The sequence below is a fragment of the Strix aluco genome, chromosome 2 (assembly GCF_031877795.1).
Source record: "Strix aluco isolate bStrAlu1 chromosome 2, bStrAlu1.hap1, whole genome shotgun sequence".
In the NCBI taxonomy this organism is placed as follows: Eukaryota; Metazoa; Chordata; class Aves; order Strigiformes; family Strigidae; genus Strix; species Strix aluco.
This window is the reverse complement of record NC_133932.1, coordinates 130,857,294-130,880,335: the sequence shown is the minus strand read 5'-3', so window position 1 is coordinate 130,880,335 and position 23,042 is coordinate 130,857,294. Positions and strand designations below refer to the sequence as shown.

Below are 23,042 nucleotides of genomic sequence, written 5' to 3'. Positions count from 1 at the left end.
CACAGGTTTTGTGAAGGACCAAGAGTCATCAAAGGTGGGGAGATGAACTACATTCCTGTGTTGGTTTGGTGGAGGATGGAAAAAAGCCCTTCCTATGGTGTATGTTTGTTTATTTTATTTATTTATTTCACTTATTTCTCTCTCTTCAGACTCAGATTTTTAAAAAATCAAACTGCTGTATTGCATCTCTCCAGCTCACAAAAGACTAACCCAAACTCATTCTTCTACGTTCTAGAGTCACCTCTCACCACTTCTCTTCCTATCCTCCACCCTTGTGAAAATCTTTTTATAGTTCACTTTGACTTGTCTTGCTGAGTCACTAACAAACAACTCTTAGTGGTCCTTCCTTGATTCCGATTGACAAATACAAGCTGGAATATCTCCTGCCCACTTGCCCTTCAAATGTACTTCCAGTGGAGACCCATATCTGTCATCTAGATCAGGACCAAATTCCCTGACTTTCTGAGTAATCACTACTAGTTTATGTATTTTCCATCATTTTTGCAGTGTTTATGGGAGTAAACTCCATGTAGGAACCAAATCAAGAAAACCACACTTGCATTAAAGGTACCCAAGAACTGTGAACGTATATGAAATTGTTCAGATTACAGTATTCTTGTGTTCAGAATACTATCTGATAATTGCATGATGCCTTTACACTATATCTAATGTCTCAGTCATTGTGACTAGACAAATATTCACAAACACCTCTTAAAGCATATTTCAGTATGTGGATTCCACTTTGAATGTGGTGATGAGCAGGGGATAGAAGAAAATACTCTCAGACCGTATTATTCTGCTTCTGTAGAATAGCTAAAGTAGAGCTGATAATCTGCCAAGAGAATACCAGGGAACACCAAGTCTTTATAACTGAGGTTTACATACAAACTCACTATTGTGGCATGTGCATTAACATTTATTTTATCCATTAAGAAGCAACAGTAAAATTCTTCAAAAGTAATAAGATTTTTTTTTAGTATTTTCTTTAGTAGAGGTAGATTTTCACACAGAGTATATCATATTTTACTCTGATTTTATTTATCCTTGGGTCAGATTCTCATATTTTATAGGACTGTAGATCTTTATGACCCTGCTGGAATTAAAAGATTACTTGTACTATGATTGACAGTAGACTCTGGCTTTGTTTTCCTAAGAGATCTGATGTTATTTTTGGTTAATGTGTGAAATGGGGCATGCTATAACTTCCTGGGGTCAAGGGGAGTGCTATTTCTAAAACTATTTATATAAAGTATTAAGGGAACAGAAAAATTTCCTCTCAGATAAATACAGCTCTAGTCAATTGATATTCTACTGTCAGCATGCATGTCTCATTCAGTCTTCTCCTCCATGCAAACGAGATATTGACCCTGTGTACTACACTGAGATTAATTTTGCATATAGAAATAATACCAAAATGTTTATAGACAGCCCTATAGCCAGAAAGATTGCCAGAGATTTTTAGCTTTTATAAAGTTACAGAGAAAGCAGTGCTAAAGTCAGTTAGCTTGTGAAATATCATCAGATTATAGCAGTAATTTGCATTTATAAGATATTTCAACCGAAGGCATTCTCTGAATTTATCTGATCTTCACTGCATGTGAATCAAGGGAATATTGAAGTGAGAAGAGGACATCTGTGGAAGAAATGTGCAAGGCATGGTATTTTAAAAGGAAACCTCTAACTGCTTGGAAATATTAGAACAGGTTAAATAATATCAGTGCAAAAATGTTCTTTAGCTGCCAGGAAATAGTGGAATTGCTTAGATACTGTCAGTGTAAAAAGTTTCTATTCAGACATAACTTGTTGAAAACATTTTGTGGGTTGAGACAAAATTTTCAGTGGCACAAAGTTGAAGTGAATTATTTTGGCTTTCTACATTAATTTTGATAATAATGAAATCCTCTATTTTGGTGCTGTCATTTACATTTGCTTTTTAATATTAAACTAGTATTACATGTTAATAATCTGTATTTTATTTTTCATATGGTCAACATTTTTTCTTTGCGGAAACAGAACATCTCAATGGGTTAAATTGAGAAAGGTCTTGAGGACATTTTCAAATTTTGACTTTGTGTGCCAAATTCTCCACAACTCATAGCCCTGAAGGGAGTCTGGTGTCCAGAAAGAAATAATCATGCTTTGTTCACAACGTTTTAGGTATTTCCTTGAACCTAGAACAACAAAACAGTGACAATTGTGGTTCAGTCAGTACATGTTGGGCATCACTACACAGTGGAAAATGTAAAAATTATTTTTTTCCATGAGCTCATTAATTACAGATCCTAAAGAGATGAGATCTAACTACTGAGATGGGCCTTCTCAACAGCATTTTTTAGGAACACCAGGTGAAATTCTCAAAAGCAACAGTGAATTCAAAACTGTGTTATCTGATTAGCTGGGCATGATTTAGAGGATGTAGATTTTTCCACTTGCTGCTCAGGAGTACTTTTGTTTTAGGAATCCTGATTGAAAGAAGTTATCATTCACCTTATCTAGCAATTTAGAAATAATATTTCAATTGGTGTGTAGGAGGCATAGAGGGATGTAGCACAAAGGGGGAGAGGGAACAAGTGAGAGCAGTGCTCTTCTCATTATGGTAATATTTATATGGAAATTAACCTCTTAATGGTTCAAAAAAGTTGATTGCTATATACATATTTACACATAGGTATATATGTATGCATATATATGTAGGTATACATTTCCCTATTTTTAGTGGTGCCTAAGTTTTAAAACTCATTCTGAGTGCCTAGGGGAGATGAGGAAAATTGCATCGCACCTGCTATAAGACATCAGCAACAGCAGAGTCATATCAGCTTGTAACTGACAGAAGGTCGTGAAGGATGAAACCTTTTTCTCAAGTCACTTGTGTTCTTGGATGCCCCACTTCAAGAGGGCAATACAATTGACAGCAATCAGTGAGGTTGCAAGGTGACATACAGAAAGGATAACTGAAAGACATAGGTAAAAGTGCTTGCTCCTTCCCTAGAAAGACATACACCCTGAAAATCTTCTGTAATTAATCTTTATTTAAAAAATAAGGAACAGCTCTAGAGGTACTAGCGGAAGGGCAATCATAGAATCATAGAATGATTTGGGTTGGAAAAGACCTTTAAAGATCATCTAGTCCAACCCTTGGATATGGATATTTTCCACTAAATGAGGTTGCTCCAAGCCCTGTCCACCCTGGCTGTGAACACGTCCAATGATGGGGCATCCACAACTTCTCTGGGAAACCTGTTCCAGTGTCTCACCACCCTCACAGTGAAAAATTTCTTCCTTATGTCCAGTCTAAACTTACCCTCTTTCAGTTTAAAACCATTATCCCTCATCCTATCACTACACTCCCTGATAAAGAGTCTCTCCCCATCTCTCCTGTAGGCCCCCTTTAAATACTGGAACACTGCTATAAGGTCTTCCTGGAGCCTTCTTCAGGCTGAAAAACCCCAACTCTCTCAGCCTTTCTTCATAGAGAGGTGCTCCATCCCTCTGATCATTTTTGTGGCCCTCCCCTGGACCCACTCCAACATGTCTTTCCATGTCTTTCCTGTGCTGAGGGCCCAAGAGCTGAGCACAGTACTCCAGATGAGGTCTCATGAGAGCAGGGTAGAGGGGGAGAATCACCTCCCTCGACCTCCTAGCAACACTTCTTTTTATGCAGCCCAGGCTACAATAGGCTCTCTGCTCGGCAAGTGCACATTTCTGGCTCATGTCCATTTTTTAGTCCACCAGTATTCCCAAATCCTTCTCTGCAGGACTTCTCTCAATCCATTGTTGAGGTTTGAACTCAGCCAGCAGCCAGACGCCACGTGGCCAGCCATTCACCTGCCCCCTCCCCAGTGAAATAGGGGAGGGACAAAAAGAAGAGAATTCCTAAATTGAATAAAAAGAAAGAATTTACTAAATATAACAAGAGAACAACAGTAACAATAGTGAGTCCAAAAAGAAATGAGTAAAATGCAGCAGTGGCTTACCAAGCGCAGCGACCACCCCCCCCCCGCCCCAGCAACAAAAAGACCCAACGAGCAAATGGTGTGAGCCCAAGCCCGAGCGAGAGCCCACCCGAGAGAGCCCGCCCACCTAAATCCCTGGGCATGACATCACATGGTATGAAATACTCCAGTGAAAATTAACTCCATCCTGGTCGAAACCAGGACAGTCTCCACCCCTTATTCCATACCATTGACGTTATGATCAGGTTTCCAAATACATCTTAAGGAAGCACCACCCTTTTTTTTTTTTTTTTTTTCCCAGGTCTCACAGATATCATTGCCTTAGTCTATGGGCCATCCTTACACAATGTCTGCTGAGTTCATTTAGTCCATAACTTTGGGTTCCATCTGTCATGACAGTCTATAAGGCTGAGGAATGAGGCGGACTTGGCTCAGTTGGTGGAGCAGGAGGCTTTGGATGTGGGACAGGAATGTTGCAAGGCACCAATTGCAATAAGAGGGTTATTTGACAGTCCAGTTCATTGGCTATTCTCACCTAAAATCAAATCTCCCTGAGGCACACATCGGACCTCTCCATCCTTCTGCATTAGCCACCAAGTGCACCCAGGTCCTTGGGCAAAAGTAATCCGACGCATGGGTTTACCTTTACCCAATGCAGGAGTAACCCAGACGCCCTTCCCCAACATATTCCTAATGTGCCCTACGGGGGCTTTATCCCCATCCACAGTACGTAGGAGGTTTTATTGGGCAGGGCCAGCTTGCTTGGCAGATCCTCTGGTATTGCCTAACCAGGTGGCTTTTGCTAAATGCACGCCCCAGTGTTTGAAAGTTCCACCACCCATTGCTCTCAGTGTAGTTTTTAGCAACCCATTGTATTGCTCAATTTTGGCTTGCTTGATCGTAACACGTCTCACATTCATGCATTACCTGTGCAATAGCATCCATGGTTAAGTCCACCCCTCGGTCACAAGCCCATCTATATGTTGCATCTCTTCCCTGATCGTCTGAGGAGTCATGGGCCCAGTGAGCCATAAATTGTTCACCCTTATGTTGCCAGTCCAGATCTACTTGATCCACCTTGATCTTGGCAGCCTGGTCCGCCTATTGGTTGTTCTGATGTTCTTCAGTGGCCCCAGGACATCCATTCATCCCTTAGTCTGCATTAATACTGGTGATTGCCCTGACCCAGGTGCAGGATCTTGCACTTGGTGTCAGTGAACTTCTTGAGAATCACTTTGGCCCACTCCTCAAGCCTGTAAAGGTCCCTTTGCATGGCATCCCTTCCCTCCAGCATATCAACTGTACCACTCAGCTTGGTGTCATCTGCAAATTTTCTGAGGGTGAACTCAATCCCACTGTCTCTGTTGTTAATAAAGATACTGAATAATTCTAGTCCCAGTATGGGCCCCTGAGGGACACCACTTGATACTGATCTCCATTTGGACACTGAGCCATTGATCACAACTTTTTATATGAGGCCATCCAGCCAATTCCTTATCCATTAAATAGCCTACCCATCAAATCCATATCTCTCCAATTTAGAGTCAAAGATGTTGCGTGGGACTGTGTCAAAGGCCTTACAGAATTCAAGGTAGATGTCATCAGTTGCTCTTCCCTTATCCAGGAATTCAGTCACTCCATCACTTCACTGTAGAAGGGCAGCAGAATATTTAGGGATGATTTTCCCATTGTGAAGCCATGTTGGCTGTCTCTAATCACCTTCCTGCCATCCATATGCCTTTACATAGCTTCCAGGAGGACATATTCCATGATCTTACCAGGCACAGAGGTGCAGCTGACTGATTGGTAGTTGCCAGGGTCCTCCTTTTTATTCTTTTTAAAAATGGGTGTGATATTTCCCTTTTTGCAGTCACTGGGTACTTTGCCTGACTGCCACGACTTTTCAAATATGATGGAGAGTGGCTTAACTACGTCTGCCAGTTCCCTCAGGATCATGGCATGCATCTCATCAATTCCCTTTGACTTGTGTATGTACAGCTGAAAATAATACAGCTGAAATATAGCTGAAAATATTTTGACTTGATGGCTAAAAGAGGAGCTGAAGTAAGGAATGAAATCACTGGTAAAACTTTACAGGAAAAATCTCAATCAGTCATGGGAGTTTTTTGCTGACTTTACTGTTCCTGTTAGTTTTTAAAGTCTTAGTCTGGGGGTTATTTTTATGATTTGGATACTACTAGAGGAAAAAGTATCTAGGTTGGCCAGGTGTCTTCAGATGTTGGGAGTCACAGGTCCCAGAGGAGATACAGATACAACATGCATCACCAACTTTCACAGTAGGTTGCTGACAAGGATTTTTGTAGCATTAGGTGTATAGTTTTACATAAGTGATATGGATGCCTGATTTAAGCACACTTTTCTTATATTCCATAGACAAACGGCAAACTGTATTTGTAAAAGCTCTGATTACAAGGGGATCATATATTTACGACTGTAGAGGTACATTATTTTGGTTTATTTGGCTGTATTTCAAAGAGAATTCTCTCTACTCAGAGATTTTTTTCCTTCTTCATTTTTGTAATATACTTATTTTGAATATTATTTTTTTAAAGAAAGAAAATAGATTATTAGATTTATTACATTATTAAAATAATTAGATTACCTATTCATTCTTTACTGAGCCCAATAATTTGGTTTTGACACGTAAGGGTTCTAGAAATATCTTGACTCTTGATTTGAAATCATTAAAACATAGAAAATATACTAATTTCCTTGCAAATGGTTTCACTTGTTAATTATCCTTTGTTTTCAAGCTATGCATGTTTGAAATAACTTTTCAAGAACTGGATAAATTTAAACACATTTTCAAACCAAGTTATTTATCTCACGGATCATATTTCTAGCTGAGGTTTATTAACATATTAAGTTAATAACTCTAATCAGTTGAATGAAGAGAAATAGTTAGAGCATGGCTAATGAATATCCATCATAATACTCTCTGCTATAAAACCTAACACTTTGTTTGTTTAATGAAAATACTGACTACATCAAAAAAAAGCCTAAAACTGTGTTTTCATGAAAGCATAGGTAACTTGCACTGTTATGTAATTTTATATCATACTTCTCAATCCAACAGTAGGTTCCCTTTAAATAGTTTCCTCAACTAAAATCACAGCACAGAAAATAAAATCCTAGGTGTTTTGACACGTAGAGGTCTTTATCGAGTACAATACAAAATTGAGTTGTTCTTATACAAATTTACAGTAAGAGCTTTAATTTTTTAAATTATTTTTCATACAAAAAGACTACAGTAAGTTCCTGGATGAAAATTGCTGGAGGTTTATTTTTAAGTACTGTAATAAATGCAGTTGAACTTTGGAAGTTCATTCCTTCTTCATTCATGCTGTTACCATGGAAATGTGGATTTTATGCTTAAATGAATTAGCTTAGTTCATATATTATAGTTCATAAATTACAAAAGTAAAATGTTAATTCATAATTGGGGAGTGATGGCAAATCATGAAAAGATAGACATTTTCCCCAAGTTTCATTTTCCCCAGGTTTTTCAAACAATCATGGTAAATAATTTTTTGAGGAAAACAAGCATAGGCTTCTAATCGTTTCATTACCTTGAGTTGAGCTCTACATCTGTCTGGGCTGAATAACACTCAGTGTATATCAGAAAGGCCCAACCATCCTGTGTATTAGCTTCTATAGAGAACAACAGTGAAGATAATCTCTTTCTTATTTTGCTCTTGGTATTCTGTCTCACAAACATGCACTTTGCATACAAGCATGTTCCTGTATATGTGTGAATGTGTGTGTACATATAAACAGTACAGAATGAATGGCAATATGTCTGTGTACGCACACTGCTATCAAGGTGACAATCTTACCCTACAAAGGTGAAAGTATAAAAAGCCCCATGCACAGATGGCAAACTTCAGCATATATTTGCTCGTCCAGTTCTTCAGAACTATAGAGTTTAGGGCTTCTTGTCTTTCCTGCGAATTTATCCATCATTATGACCTCCCAGAAGTTGAAAATTAAAAAAAGAGCAGTTTTACTGAATTAATCTCATCTGGATAAAAGGTGGTACCTTCCTGTTGATAGTCTTCTCGACCTTCACAGAAACATTCCCATAATCAGAATAAAGGACCATCTAAAGCAAAGATTGTATTCCGTTCATGAGAGATTTTGAGAGACAGGTTAGACAAATGTTTGCCAGGAATAGTCTACGTATGGTTAATCTTCCCTCAGCAAGACAGACTAGATAATCTGCTAGGATTCCAGGTTGCCACGGCCTTTAATATGCCTGTGGATGGAAATACCTTTTTGAAGGTGTTATCATGAGAATGCAGGTCAAGAAGAAGGGCAGCTGCCCTCTCATAGTCACAAAATGCAATGCACATTGTGGAGACATGTTAGTCATCAATTTGAGTGAAGTTCAGGAAATTCAACTGGGGATCTTCAGAGCTGAAAAAGTCTTCACAGCCTGCATCTGTCAATGAAGGCTCTAACAGTCATGTCTTCTCAATCAGCTGGATAAGATGAGGTACAAAATAAACTTGGTCCACAGGTTACAGGTACAGCAGAGGAAAAATGGGGATTTGAGTAACTTGAGATGCTTTGTGAAGCTTAATCCAGTTCTTTCTTTCTGGGCCCTGTTCCTTGTTTTGCAGTATTCAGTTTTAGGGTCATCGGGAGCAATGAGGAAGCCTTTCCTGAGTCATAGAGAAGACTCAGTCATAGAGAAGACTCACAGGATTGGGCCATTGTTCACTTATTTTTATTTATTATTTGGCCATATAGTTTCTTTAAATTTGCTTATTATCAATGGTTTTCTGGCTGTTTTGAAATACTAGCTACACTGTCTTGGTTCATAAAAAAATTTAATATTGAGAAGGAATGATTTCTAATTAAATTATGTGTTTGTCTCATATATCTGATCAAAACCTTCCTCAATGCAACCACAGAGGACAGAAAGCAGAGAGCTGGGACATTAGGAGGAAAAGTATTAAATGCTCAAAAATCAGACAATTGGATTAACAAGATTGTGCAGGAAAAAGCAAACTGAAAGTTTTCAGGAAAACCTGTGGCTTAAATTAAATCAGCCCAGGGGAAGGTCTTTGCTGTTTACTGGCCTGGAAGTGAGGAAGAATATTTCACACAGCAACTTTTGCATCACAATGCCAGGGTGTCAGAGAGATGTTTACAATACTGGAGATGAGAGTTTGTAAATAATCTATTCAGCCTTTTTCTTTCTCTTTCTGGAAGTTTTAAGATTTGCTGAGCTCAAGCTGCTGACTTAGTTCCTATGTGTGTCATGTTTTACTAGGCTTTGCTACAGTGGAAAGCTTAAGCAAGCATTCTGGCCATTTGTGGCTTTTGTTCCACATTCTTTCTGCAGTTGTTTCCAGATACCCCATAGACTCAGTCCACTCTTCAGTAGCCAATGTTTTCCATCTAGAAACTGTAGACCCCACAGCACCCAAGACCTGCAGTCCATATCAGTGCTTCCTGTAATATCCCACCCCCAGCATGGATATTTTCAGTGTAATGAACTTCCTGTAGCTATGGAAAATAATATTTTAATGACAATTTAAAGTCTCAGAAATGGGGAAAGAAGTAAAATCATTCCAGTTTAAAGCTCATGTGCTGAAATCAGAGGCGTTTAAGCAATGTGGGACTAGGGTGCTGTATAATTGTATCACTGCAGTGTGCAAAGACAGGGTGTGATGGAGCATGACTGTAGCCATGGTGCCATGACTGCACAAGACAGTACCTCCAGCATCACTACAGAAAGAGGGAGAATTGCACCCCTGGCTGCTGAAAGTCAGTGGCGCGGATTATCAGTGTTGATACTGATAAGAGTTGCATGGCCAGATCCTACAGATGGCTTTGCAAACCTCCACCATTATGTCCAGCTCCCTGCAGACATCCGCTCTCCCCTCTTTTGGAGGACAGGTGTGTCATTTCTCCCTCTGTCCACTCAGAGGAAGTCTGAGTCCAGACTCTGTCCATGCACCCTCTTCTTCAGTCCTTTCCCCCTTTATTTTCTGTTTTTTTCTATATAACCTCTGCTTTCCTTGAGATCATCAGAGGGTGATCACAAAATCTGTCTTATTGCAGCAAGCCTTTTAGAAGCAATTTATATTTACCCACAAATGTGGTGCTTAAGTGAAGTGGGGCACACTGCATTGTTGTAGAACAAGCACTGGAGAATGTTGCTTTCTTTACTGCATTTTTAGTCTATTGCTTTTATTGTTACTCTCCCTTTAAAGTACCACCCTTTCCATGATGCCTGGAAAAAAACAAAACAAAACAAAACTTGAAAATGGTTAGGCTTCTGAGGATGAAAATATTACTCTCCAGTATGGTTTCATTGCTCCCTACAAGGTTTACCTAGTACTGTCTGCTTTGTGCTTGTGTATTGCCATCGCAGAGTGAGGGTCCTTGACCACAGCTTCGGCATACAAGGGCAGTAGGGCATTCCTACTACTACTATTACTATTACTACTACTACTAGCTCCCGTTGTTCTTCTTCTGGGCAGTGACAGATGCTGCAAAGGGCTGTCCTCCCGTGACTCCTCTGAAGCAGACTGCCCTCAGGGCCTCCTGAGATCAAGGTCTTCCAGGGCAGCACATTGCCTTTTCTCTCTTTGAACCTCTGCAGACAACCAGGGTTTCCTTCCACATGCTCCCTTTTGCTCTTCTGAAGCACAGGAGGATAAAGTAAAGATGAAATTTCACATCTCAAGATAGTGGCTTCAGTGGTTTCTGTCATCTAAGAATATTCAGGTCACAAGTTGTGTGTCTTTTTAAAGAGGGTCTGTAATGCATCTCTTTTGGACTACTGTCTCTCTACTGTTTTTATACTTAACCTTTTTTTTTTTTTTTTTCCTAAATGGAGTAACTTCTTTCATCTGTGGGATTCTTCCCTGTGGTCTCCTGTTTAAAGAGTCCCTGAACACTTGAAATGTTCTGCTATTTTTGGCATGTCTGGCAGACTTGGACAAGGCTTTTTCCTCACTCATTGTTATCAACTCTATGTCAACGGCAGTAAATATCACCAATATGTGATGCTTTTGAGTAGCTGTTAGTCATAATAAAATACTGTATGTCCTTGATGAGAATGCCACCTTTAACAATTAGACTGCTGCAGTAAGAAATGTTTTGGCAGGGGTGAACAAGCCCTGCAGGGATCTGCTTGTGTAGATTACCTGAAGTAGCCCCTGCTAAATGTGTTAGGCTGGTCTGCTATCAAAGCAATACCTTGTTGGCTGGTACAGAGGTTTCAATTTTCCAGCAAATTCTCAAACGCCCCTCTGTTGTTATAGGAGGCTTCTGCCACATGGATGGGAATCTTCCCTTTTCACTCTTACAGTGTTATGAGGGTCAGGGTCTGTAATTTCCTGGATAACTTTTCCTCCTAGACACTCAGGAGTCATGGGAGGTTTTTCTGAGTGAAGACTTTGGGACTGCATTACTTCTTGTTTTCCTAAATGAGTCTGAAGTTTTTTATACAGCTGATAGCTTGGGAATAGTATAGTGTTGCAGCCCTGCTTTCCCGTTGTGAGATTCCTATTTCCCCATGTTGGGTTGTTTGCCTATACCCAAAACCATTAACTTTTTAGGACTGTGAAGAAGAAAGTTGTTTCAAAGACTTTGCTGACTGAAACCTTGTGTAATTCCTTTGACAGAAAGGAGGTTTGAATTTGATTTTCATATGCAGCTACATGCTTGCCTGAGCCTTGCCTTGCTGTTTCAGACTGTGCATCTATTCATCTTTGCTTTTTGAATTGCATTTCTCCAGTGGATCAGAATTCCCCAAGATCTGTGATATTTTTTCAATGACTAAGATGCTTAATTTAATTGTTAATGTACTGTACTGCAAAATAAACCATGATTCCTTTCCCTTTCTATTCACTTGAAGAGTGTCGGAAAAATACATCAATTAATTCTCCCATGCTTTTGCTGAGCAACATGTTACTATGTTTTAGCGTACTGATGGATATTGCTGCAGCCAAAGTCTGAACTATCGTAACTTTGGGATATTCCAGTTTTATGAACTATGGTGTCTAGACCCTGGTTTCATTACTAATAAAAACTACAGAATTAAATTTAAGAACATGGTTCATCTCTTCTGTTCTGGAAGTCATTGCTTGTGCCAAAGAAGGTTGTGATTTCTAATTGCTTAATTTGTATGACAGATGGAGCTGGGCATCAAATTAAGTAGCTGTCTTAGGATACATTGTAGAGCAATATCTAGCTTTAAACACGACTGCCTTTTTCATTCCTAAAAAAAGGCACAAACAATGACAGGCTAAAAATAGCTGTTCACTTGGAGTTGACGACAGTTTCTGAGAGCTTGTCTTTAGGAAGATGTTGGAAAAAACCCTGCCGTCTTTTCCCCTCCCCCCTTTTTTCTTCTTTAAATGCACGTCCTTCTGTTTAAGCTTCTTCACCTCATTGCCCACAGAAAGATACCCACTGACTTTGGTAGGACTTCAGTATTTCTGCAGATTTCGAAGGGGGTTTATGTAAAGCATTATTTAAAGGAATCCTAAAAGTCACTGCAGATATTTCTATTAAGTTATGCTTATCCTACACAAATTGCTCTGTGCTGATAGAGAAGGAGGTAGTAAAGCCTTTTCCACTCTTTGCCTCCCACAATATCTGCTGCAGTGAAAAAAAAAAAAAAGAGGCTCTTTTCTGGTTTTATTCCTGAAGACTGGTTCATAATTCAGTAGGAATATCGGTGGTTCCCGGTGCTGTAAACAGAGTTGAGTCTTTGACTTTGTGTCCCTGCAGTCTAGTAAACAATCAGTTAATTTGTAGCATCCCAGTGGTTGACAGGAGTGCAAGAAGTGGTTTGATCTTATTTTTGTGCTTGTGAATTAAAGCTTTTGCCTTCTGGCTAGGTTCTGAGTTCCTTCCTTCTGGAAGATATTTGAGCATTTTGAATTCAGAATATGTAGTTACAAATGTGAGAGCACAGCCTTCTCCAGGATTTTTCTTCTTTCATTTTAATTTTTCTCTGTGTTTCTAATCCCAGCAAGCAAGAAAACAGTTTGAATATGCTGTCCAGTGTCTGAGCTAGGAGCACAATACAATTCAGGATCTTTAGAGCTGGTCCGCTGCATTTTTATTAAATGAGAGTGAAGGAGTAGGTGGGACTTTTTATTTAAAAATAGATTAGCACAGGGGACTGAACTTGCATTTGAGGAAACGTTAATAAGCCAGCCAGCCATTGTCCTTAATCAGAGACTGTATTTGTAAGTAGAACATGTTGAATCTGTCATGATTGATGACGTTGTCTTTGTTAAAAGGGATGCTGCATCTTTAACAAGAGCAGACAGAAACAGTGCAGAATCTACAGTAAATTTGAGAATTGGGAGAGAAACCTTCCTTCATTTTTCCGTGTATAACGTTTGTAAAATATTGAAAAGAAAAACATCAAAGCCAGGGGGAAATATAAGTAACTCGCTGCTTACATTTTAATTCCTCACCTTTCCCCTCTGAGTGAGTTCCCCCTCCTTTTTCCCCCTGAATTTAAAATGCTGGAAGGAAAAGCAACTGAGGTCCAAGTTTCAGATGCTGAATTCTCTGCTAATTGAAATTACTGGGCATATTTCTATATATAGTCGATGAAGAGATATGTAGCTTTCACTCAGTGCCTTCAAGACATGTCTTTTTGTAGTCAGAAAAACAGAGATCAATGCATTTTCAAACTGACAGAGGGAACGGATGCTCCTTAGTAGCACATGCTCGGGATCGTGTGTGTACCGTTTGTGCAGAGCAGAGACGCTGAATACTGGTCCATATGCTCCTTGTTTACTGCAATGTTTTTTGCATGTTACTGTGCACTCCGGACTAATGTGAAGGTAAGAGGAGACAAGACAACAATTTGGCAGGAATGTACATGTAAAACCAGCTGCAGAAAATGTCTACCTTGTGTTGCTGAGTACTTTGGAATTGCTAGCTGAACAGGCATATTATTACAGGTGGTTGTGGAGGCTTTGTTTTATCGTTGTCTGTGTAGCTAAAGCATAGAAGCATGTTTTAATTTTGCAGCTTAGCGACCTTCAGTTTTTAACTGCTTGCAGTTCAGGTTCTGGGCTTGTATGGTCTGATAAACATGTTTTGCTACTGTCCAGGTAGGCCGGAAACAAGATGCCAAAGGCTGTTTGTGCAAGGCTGCATAGCTTTATATAGGATAAGAATTCCTATACTCTAGTCCCCCATGCATCCTCCAAGTGATGCTGCTTGCATGCTTTCTTGCCTTGATTACTTGTCTGAAAACCGGGGGTCTTGCTGCTGTTACCTGGGTTGTTTTTTTGTGCTGATTTGTTTCTAACTTGAAACAAAATACATACAAACAAATTATAAGCAATGTCCTAAGAAATAAACAAGGGATTATTACTGCAAAATGCTACAGAAAAATGCCAGCTGACAGCACTGGTCTCACAGTAACTATTAACCAGTGTTTGTCACTCATGTCAACATTTGCTTGCTCTGTTAATTAGAGTCAGAACTTCATTGTAAGTTGCTGGATATATTACCTTCTCTGCAAGTAGGACAATATTAGCAGACAGGATCATTGGCATTGAACTGAGCTCTAAGCCAAGCTGTGGGCCAGCTGTGGGAATCCAGTTGCATAATTTAAATGAATTACAGTCCTTAGTCAACATATTGGGGAGGTACTTCTGGCATTCTGGCTTTTTCAAGTTCACATGAGCGTGTCTGTCTGGGAAGGAAAGCACTGTCAAATGCTGGATAATCATAGAATAGTTTTACCTGGAGAAATAATTGTAAAGGATATTTTGCTTTCTAACTGCTTTAAGCATGCCTCTGAATTAAATTGAGTTTTCTGTATTTGAATTTGGTTTGATGATAATAATGAACTTCATATTTATTTATTAGGTCAAAATATTTTTTGGCCATTTGATTAAAAAAGTATTTTGCATTAAAAGCTCGCATTCTAAGAGTCTGCTCCTATGTATGTGGTCAAAGTCTGTACTGCTGATTGCTGTACTGAATTCCCAAGCTTTTACATTTTATTACTTTCTAATTAACTTTTTCAATTCACTTTCTGTGCCACTTCTGAGGAAGAAGGTGAAAAATATATTTTCTTGAATATGTGGATAACAAGCCAAAAAATACAAGTTAAAACTTTTAATGCTGTTCTGTCTTCCTAAAATACATCCATTGTCCTTTCCTTATGCATTCCCTATAATGTTTTTGGCAGGTTAGTAAATTATATCCACATTATATGCCCTGTGTTCTATGCAGTAAATTGTCAATAAAGAAATGTTTTGAGACCAACCATTCTTTATTTCTTATTTTGTCCCCCAGCCTGCAGTACTGTGCTGAAGATGTTCTGTTAAAGTGGGTCTGTTGTGATTTCTCAGTCTAAATAAGAATAGGTACAGGGGAGATTTCAATATGACTGTTTTTACTGTAATTTCCATGAGATACCTTATCAGTAAGTACCACAGCAACTGTTAGGAGTCTCATGGGTTTAACTTTTGAAATGTCTTTGTTTCCATTCATAAACACAGAAAAAAAGTGAAAGGTTTGTACTAGCCCAAGTCTGACGATTGTTTGGATAAGAGTTTTAATTTGTTGGAACTTCTTCAACTGTTAAGTGTCTCTGGAATAATTGTTTGATATACAGTATCTGTTATTTATGTGATATTGTTTGAGGATGTTATCTTCAGTTGTTCTAATTTCATCAAACTCACCCACTTTCAATGTATACTTTGATCATCTACTTTCCAAGCTATCCATTGGGCTACAATAACATTAAAAAGCTGCACAGACTTTGTAAATTCCCCCAGGAACGGCCCAAGTATGGCAGCACCACTTGCATCTTCAGTAATTCCTGTTCTTTTTCTGACTTTGAAAATTACTTAATAAATAGGAGATTATTGACTGGTGCTCCCCATGCCTGATCATTCTAAAATATATTACATAGTATTTTTGCAGAACTCTGTGCTTTTAACTTGGTTGGCACTAACATAAGCCACAGCTTTATGGGTGGCCAAAATAAATGAAATGCATTATAAAACATCTGTTTTGTGTTTTGTATTTTCCCCCTTTTAAATGGGTGGAAAAATCTTAGTGGTTCTCAAATATTTTAGTCTTTAAGTCATAAGATAGAATTAAACTATAAGTACAGGCTGTAACAGGAAATAGATTTGCTTGCCCTGGAACATGAAAAAGAAATGCAATTGGGTCTGTTTCTGATGGCAGCTGCAGTTTATGGCTTTAGAGAAAGCAGATTTTTCAAGTTCAAGGTAGGACTCTCACTTCTTGATTGCCAGTCTATCTGAAACTGCCCATATGAACTTCGTTGGCATATGCAGACTTATAAAAAAAGAGGTCTACCGCATGCATTCTTAATCAAAGCCTGTTTTTACAGCTGACTAAAGAATAGTACTGACCATGAACACATACCTGCCTATGTGAATAATTATTTCTTCGTGCCTGAGCAGAAACAAAGTCAGTGGTTAAAAAAGTCAGAAAGATGTCTGAGAAGTTATGAGAAAATATCTTTCTCTGTCAGAGTTTCTCTGGACCTACATTTTAAAAATGAAATTCAGCTGGAATTAAAAAAATACAAAGAAAATATAACTATTGCTTACTATTGCCTGTTTACTAGATAGAGCATTATTAAAATTCTACATTTTTGACTGATCTCTTCCTTGCTCTCTCATGTATGTACAATTTTGTACCTCAGTGGAAGATATCATAAATGAGCACAGAAGTCAGGGAATTAAAATCCAAAAGCCGTGCCTCCAATCTAAAAGCAGTGTCTTGTGAAGATGTGCAGTGTGCCTGAAAAAGTGAACTCCTACTATATGCAGTAGTTAAATATATTGTTATATTTTCAGCATGAGTAAGTCTCAGGAGCACAGGCTAACTATGGCAGGGGGCTGCCCAGTGTCAAATGTTTGTAGTTTTAATTGTGTCCACTGTGTATTGAAAAAACTTTCTGTATTTATATGCAAGAGATTTTTAGAGGTTGCCATTAAAAACTTTCTGTTCTTGGCTTAGGCAGTATTTTAAATTCCCTCAGTATTAGCAATATTTCTTGTAAAACTATGGGAAACATTGCAAATATTTAGGTTCCATAGCTTGAGTTAAGCTTGAAAAACTTTTATGGACTGTGATCTTACTTTTCTTAAAAGTTTGTAGGAGTTTTGCCTTCCCCTTGCCTTGATGAACTCTATGTGTAGTTCTGACAGATTTTACTGTGGATCTGGGATGCTATTTCTGGCTGATGGTTTGAGGGTCTTACTGGAAGCACAGCTGGTGCTTCAGGGAATTTCGGTAGCAGCTGATGTCTTTCATTTGTATGTTAGAATGGGACGTGATGTGAGTGCTGGGCTCTCTCACCTTGAAACACCTCATTTTCAGCAGAAGTCAGCACTGGCTTTGGGGTCATCAGAGCTTCATGTAAAGATCAGGGGTTTTTTGTTATGAATTCAGATCCATACCCTTTGAAGTGCCAGAGGCTTTCCAGGAGGTTCAGAGTTACTTCAGCAGGAGTTTAAGGCTGTCTTCATGTTAATGGGTACACTTGGCACCTCACAGAACTGAGCTCCTACCTGAACACTGGGTTAAGAGCCTTTTTTTGTTCTGACTGCAAACTTTGGGTCACCATGGTGGTGATAGTTTTTTACATGTGATCCCTTGTGTCTCCTGTGCTTCAGCTAAAATATTATGCTAGCCTGTGTCAAACAGTAGCCATGAAGAGATTTATGGCTGAAATTTTGACCTATGCATTGTCACTTTTTGAGGATCTCAGGTCATAGAATCATAGAACAGTTTGGGTTGGAAGAGACCTTCAAAGCCGTCTAGTTCCAACGCCCCTGCCATGGGCAGGGACACCTTCCACTAGCCCAGGTTGCTCAAAGCCCCGTCCAACCTGGCCTTGAACACTTCCAGGGAGGGGGCAGCCACACCTTCTCTGGGCAACCTGTGCCAGTGTCTCACCACCCGCACAGGGAAGAATTTCTTCCTTATATCTAATCTAAATCTACCATCGTTCAGTGTAAAACTGTTACCCCTCATCACTACACTCCCTGATAAAGAGTCCCTCCCCATCTTTCCTGTAGTCTCCCTTTAAGTACTGGAAGGCCGCTCTAAGGTCTCCCTGGATGATGCAGAGGACCTGTTGGAGTTGCAGTGGAGTATGGCCAGGGCCCATGGAGGGTGCTGGGAGCTAGCATCCTTTCATCACTTTAGCTTTCTCTGTTCATCCACTTGTCCCACCTGCATTTCAAAATTATGAATCATTATTGCAACCTAGCAGTTACCAATTGCAATATAAATTGCAGATTAAGCAATAAAGGTAGAAGAATAGTAGTAACAAATAGCAAAATATTTCATTTCCAAAATGTCACAAATGCCAACTGAGCTGCTGACTTCTGTCTACATTTTTACACACAGCTGTAACTCTTACCCTCTCCCAGTATATAATTATGATATAGCTGCATAATTAAGTTGTGTATATCGCAGATTTCACCACCTGTACCAAGAACTGTTCTGGTCTTCCAAAGGAAAAGAGCTTATGAATCTTTCAGACTTGGACCTGTATTGCCAAAACGTGTTCTGCTGTAATCTAATGGTATTCTTTGCAAATGGGGGATGAAGTTAAAAGGATTTGGACTCCCAGCTTTCACAGACTTCCAGACATAGTCCTTTGTTTCCTATGCATATTTTCCTTCTTTAAATGTTCTATCATGCACCATCCTCTAGCACCTCTGTATTAAGTGAGGAACAGTTCAGAAGTCACATGAATGGCTATGATATTTTAAAAGGAGTAAGCAGGGAAGATCAGTTACTCACTTTTTAATGTAATTAAGAATAAACTCAGAAGTAATTTTCATTTGAGTTTACTCCTTTTTGTAGTTCTCATTATGTGTGACGGTGACTTACTTTACTCATAACTGCATAGTCATGACTACAATACAAGTGGCAGATCAAAGTATGGTTCCTCTACTACTGTAGGACACCAAGGCAAAATGTAGGTTAGTGCTAGAAAGCAAACAATTTGGTGTGGAATTTCCACCCTGAGAGGTTTGGGGACAAGGAATAGGATAATATTATGTAGCTTGTGAATATCTAGCTGCATTTCTGTAATATATCTCGTCATCTGTTTATAAAATGTTTGCCTAGGCTATAAAATAAGCAAGACCTTGAACTTTATAAGGGATTTGTTTAACAACTGCAGGATATAGCCTTGAGAGCTAAAAACAGCTGAGCTGTTCGTGTTGCTGTCATCCTTTCGTTAAATAAAGATGGAATTTTAGGGAAGAGATAACTCATTGCAAAAAGGGGTTAGTGATCTTTTGGACTCTCAAAATTACAACAGTAGTAATACCACAGCATTTCTTTCTTTTGGTAGCTTGCTGTACCTGTTACTAAAATATATTGCTACTGCCCACTCTTATGCTTCACTGCAAGTTAAAGTTCTTAGTTATGGCCCAGTTTTTGCAGTAACACCAGTGATGTTAATAAGAGTTCTGGTAAACAGGAGATCTGAATCCAGTGTCATACAGTTCAAATAGTAGTTCTGTCTGAATAAGTACCTTATTTGAATCCTGAAGATTGATTTTTCCACTTCTGAAAACAAACTTGGCCAGATTTGCAAGCATTTAAAATACCTAAGTACATACTTTACCACTCCTCCCAGCTGCAAGTGCTGATTTACAATACATGACCATAACAAGTTATGAATGAAAGCGATAATTAGGATAGATTAATAACACAGTAGCAGCTCTGATTTTCTAGATATAATAAGACTGGGACTATATTTAACCCATAGACCAGCATAATATGCCCTTAAAGGCCTTTATAAATGTGTGAATATGTACAGAGATGCTAAAATGACAAGCACAGTACAAGAAATTAAATCCACTGCTAAGAAGTCTTTATGAACACTAAGCAAATATGAATATGATGCTATGGGGATAAGGGGTACTTATCTAAAGTTAGAAGAGTTAGTCACAAAAATAGTGGTTGGAAGATACAGAAGCTAGGCACTATTTTCTTCATTCAGAAATTTCTGGATAGATACTAGCACCAAGAAAAATATCTCAATTCCATTTTGTGTCTCCCATTTTAATGTGGGCTCATTAGAGCTTATCTGATGAGCTATTCTTATTAGAGATATATAATTGGTCTTTTTGTTAGAGGAGAACTGAAAAGATCTAGGGTTGTAAAAGTATTTAAGTTTGTTGGGTTTTTAATATGTGCAAGTAACTAGAACATAATATCATCTCTATATGTGACAATTTTATGTTTACATAAAAATGATGAAAAGTTAAATGCTCTACTGTTAAATCACTGCTGATAGGCTTGCCCTATGCACTTAAGATGCCAGTGTTTGTGTGATTTTTATGAGTTTGCAGAGAAATTAGATCAACAATGCTGACAGCAATGCTGCCTACAAAATATTGAGGAATGTGCAGTGGACCCAGGCAGAAGTAAGTTGGTTTGTTTTTTTTTTTTTTTTCTTTTCTCCTTGGGAAACTCTGAATCCCATCACCCAGATGGGGAGAAGTGCAGAAGACCATTAATCAGTGATGGATGGAGTTGATAATAGCTTGCCACAATTGGTTAGATAGATTCTACCTACATTCACTTCTAACTTCATCTCTTTCTCCTGTCCCATTTGTTCACACTAAATTGGATAAAGATATTCTGTGTCTGTGTTTGACTGGAGTGTTGCATTTTCCAGGGCTAGCCTTCACAGGTGTGTCATCTCTTAATGCTGCTATTACTGATTGTATATATATTTTGGACATGCTGACATGTTTTGTTCATATCCAGGCTCCCATGTTTTGGCATGAATGTATGAAGTGCTTGTACCTGTTTTTGGAGGCGGGTGCCCCCACCCCTTTCCTTCCATGATATACTTATAGACAGTGGGAGACAAGGAAAGTGTCTTTTGGAAGTAAAGATGCAAAAGAAGATTCCAAAAGAGGAATTGATATTCTTTCAGTTGTGGACACAAACCAAAGAAATGAACTCTGGAATGCATTCAGGAAGTCTGCATTCTACCTGTGTCCCCATGCCAAAATAATGAGTGATAGCTACAGATTAATGACTAATACAGAAGTTACAGAATGAAACTATTATTAAAAGCATAGCCATCACTGTTTTCTCAGAGGATGAGAAGGTGGCTGATTTTTCCCTTTGTATGTGTGTTTGAAGTAGTATAAATTCTCCTGATAACTGAGTAGCTTCCAGACTTCTTCTGGAGACAAGTAAAACAAAATCTGAATCTCATAAAAACAAATCAAAGAAACCTGGGAACAAGCATTTTTTTTTAGTCTCACTTTCACCGAAGAGGTAAACCTCTAAAATTTCAAATGGGAATCTCTGCAGAGACGTAATTGGAAAGGCTTGCCTGCCTTTGATAGCACAGATGATCATTAAAACCTTAGAAAAGGAGGATTGACTGGAGAACTAAAACTCAGAAAAGCATATTCATACAAGTTGGAGGACAGATAAAGAAAAATATCGTAGATACTTCACACATATTTGCAGATATTTTGGACAGGATTTTCAGTCTGCTCCAGATTTGTTTTCAAAACTACAGTTTTTCATTTGCAAACAAAAATAAGTGGCCAAATTTTCAAGTTAGAACAATCATAATTAATCTAGTCTGTCAGCACAAACTGTAAAACTACCATGAATTGTTGGAGGAAGAGTACATCTCTTGACACCTGCTGTACCTTTTAGAAAAACATTCTGTTTCTGTTGAATAATTTCTGATGAGGGAGACCTCTCACAACCTTTACAAATGTATTATTCCAGGGATTAATTAGTCTGTTGGAGGTATGTGCCATATTTCTAGTCTGAATTAGTCTAGTTTCAGCTTCCAGCTTTTGGGTCACTTTCATTTTTTTGCTAGATCTTAATCCGTTGGACTAAGGAGTCCACTGCAAAGGGTTGTTCCCCCCATGAGCAGCTCTAGGCTACGACGAAGACACCACCTAATCATCTCTTTGACTGAGTAAATAAACTGAGCTTCTGGCATCTTTTACTGCAAATGATGATTGCCAGAGCTCTCATCCCTCTCATGACTTGTCTTTGTGCTCTCTCCAATTTCACAGCAGGCCTCTTGATCTGTGCATGCCACAGCTGCACGCAGCCTCAGAGCAGTTGCAGCGCTGTGCAGAAGTAATAAACGTCTTGGCTGCCACTAAAGACACCGTTTGTATGTCCCAGGTTACACTGGCTCCTTTAGCCATGTTGCTCTACTGGGAGTTCACATTCCACCCCATATCTAGTGGGATTGACATCTGCTTAACAGCAGACCTCTCCAGAAAGTGCCCATAAGGAAGAGTTGCTTTCTTTATTCCCAGAGTTAGGACTTTATTGCTGTCTGTGTTAAAAAATACATTGATCTGTATCAGTGACCTGTTTTCTGCACCATTTACCACACTAACTTTTTTCTGTCACTGCTAAGTCTGTCAGTAATAAGTGAGTTTTCTCCCAGATTGATCAACAGTTGAAAAGCACAAGGCCAGGACTAGCCCCTGAGGATCCCACTGCACACAGCTGATCAACTATCCAATTTGTAATTACATTCTGAATCCTGTCAGTTAGACACTTTTTAATCCATTTAATGTGTGCCATCTTGATTCTGTTTTTAATAAAATGTCATGCAGCACCGTGTCAAATCTACAGAAGTATATTATATCAATACTATTACCACTGTCAGCCAAATTTGTAATCACATCTGAAAAGAGATAACATGTTAGTTAGCTTGACAGGATCTGTTTTCCATTAACCTGGCACTATGTGTATTTCTCTCCTTCAGAAATTAATATATATTTTATCAGCAACTCTATGCTAAGTGCTTTTGAAAAACTAGCCATAACTATCACAGTAGAAATTGCTAGGAATGAATCTTTTTAAACCCAGTCCTTGTTTAAGTCCCCATTTAGAAATGTATTTCTAGCTGAGCACTAAGTGAAAGTCAGGAACTCTTGAAGGGTTGATCTTCTTGCAAAGTAGAGATCTCCCAGTTACAGTGGGAAAAGTGAGTGAATTGTGTGGAAGAAGATGGTTTCTTTTATAGGTCCATCTCCAGTGGTTGAAAAA

At 38.8% G+C, this 23,042-nt stretch overlaps 1 protein-coding gene across 14 annotated transcripts in view; it reads left to right on the top strand.

Moving 5' to 3' along the window:
- Positions 1 to 23,042, top strand: part of DLG2 (discs large MAGUK scaffold protein 2) — a 1,053,560-nt gene that overhangs the window by 260,251 nt on the left and 770,267 nt on the right. The window contains exon 1 of one of the 14 annotated variants that reach the window (XM_074816354.1): positions 13,668 to 13,801. The exons of the other annotated variants lie outside the window; for them this stretch is intronic. Coding sequence (XP_074672455.1) covers positions 13,682 to 13,801 — 120 coding nt within the window. The 5' untranslated portion in view covers positions 13,668 to 13,681. Of the gene's footprint in view, positions 1 to 13,667; positions 13,802 to 23,042 lie in introns of those variants that run through there. 14 annotated transcript variants of the gene reach the window in all.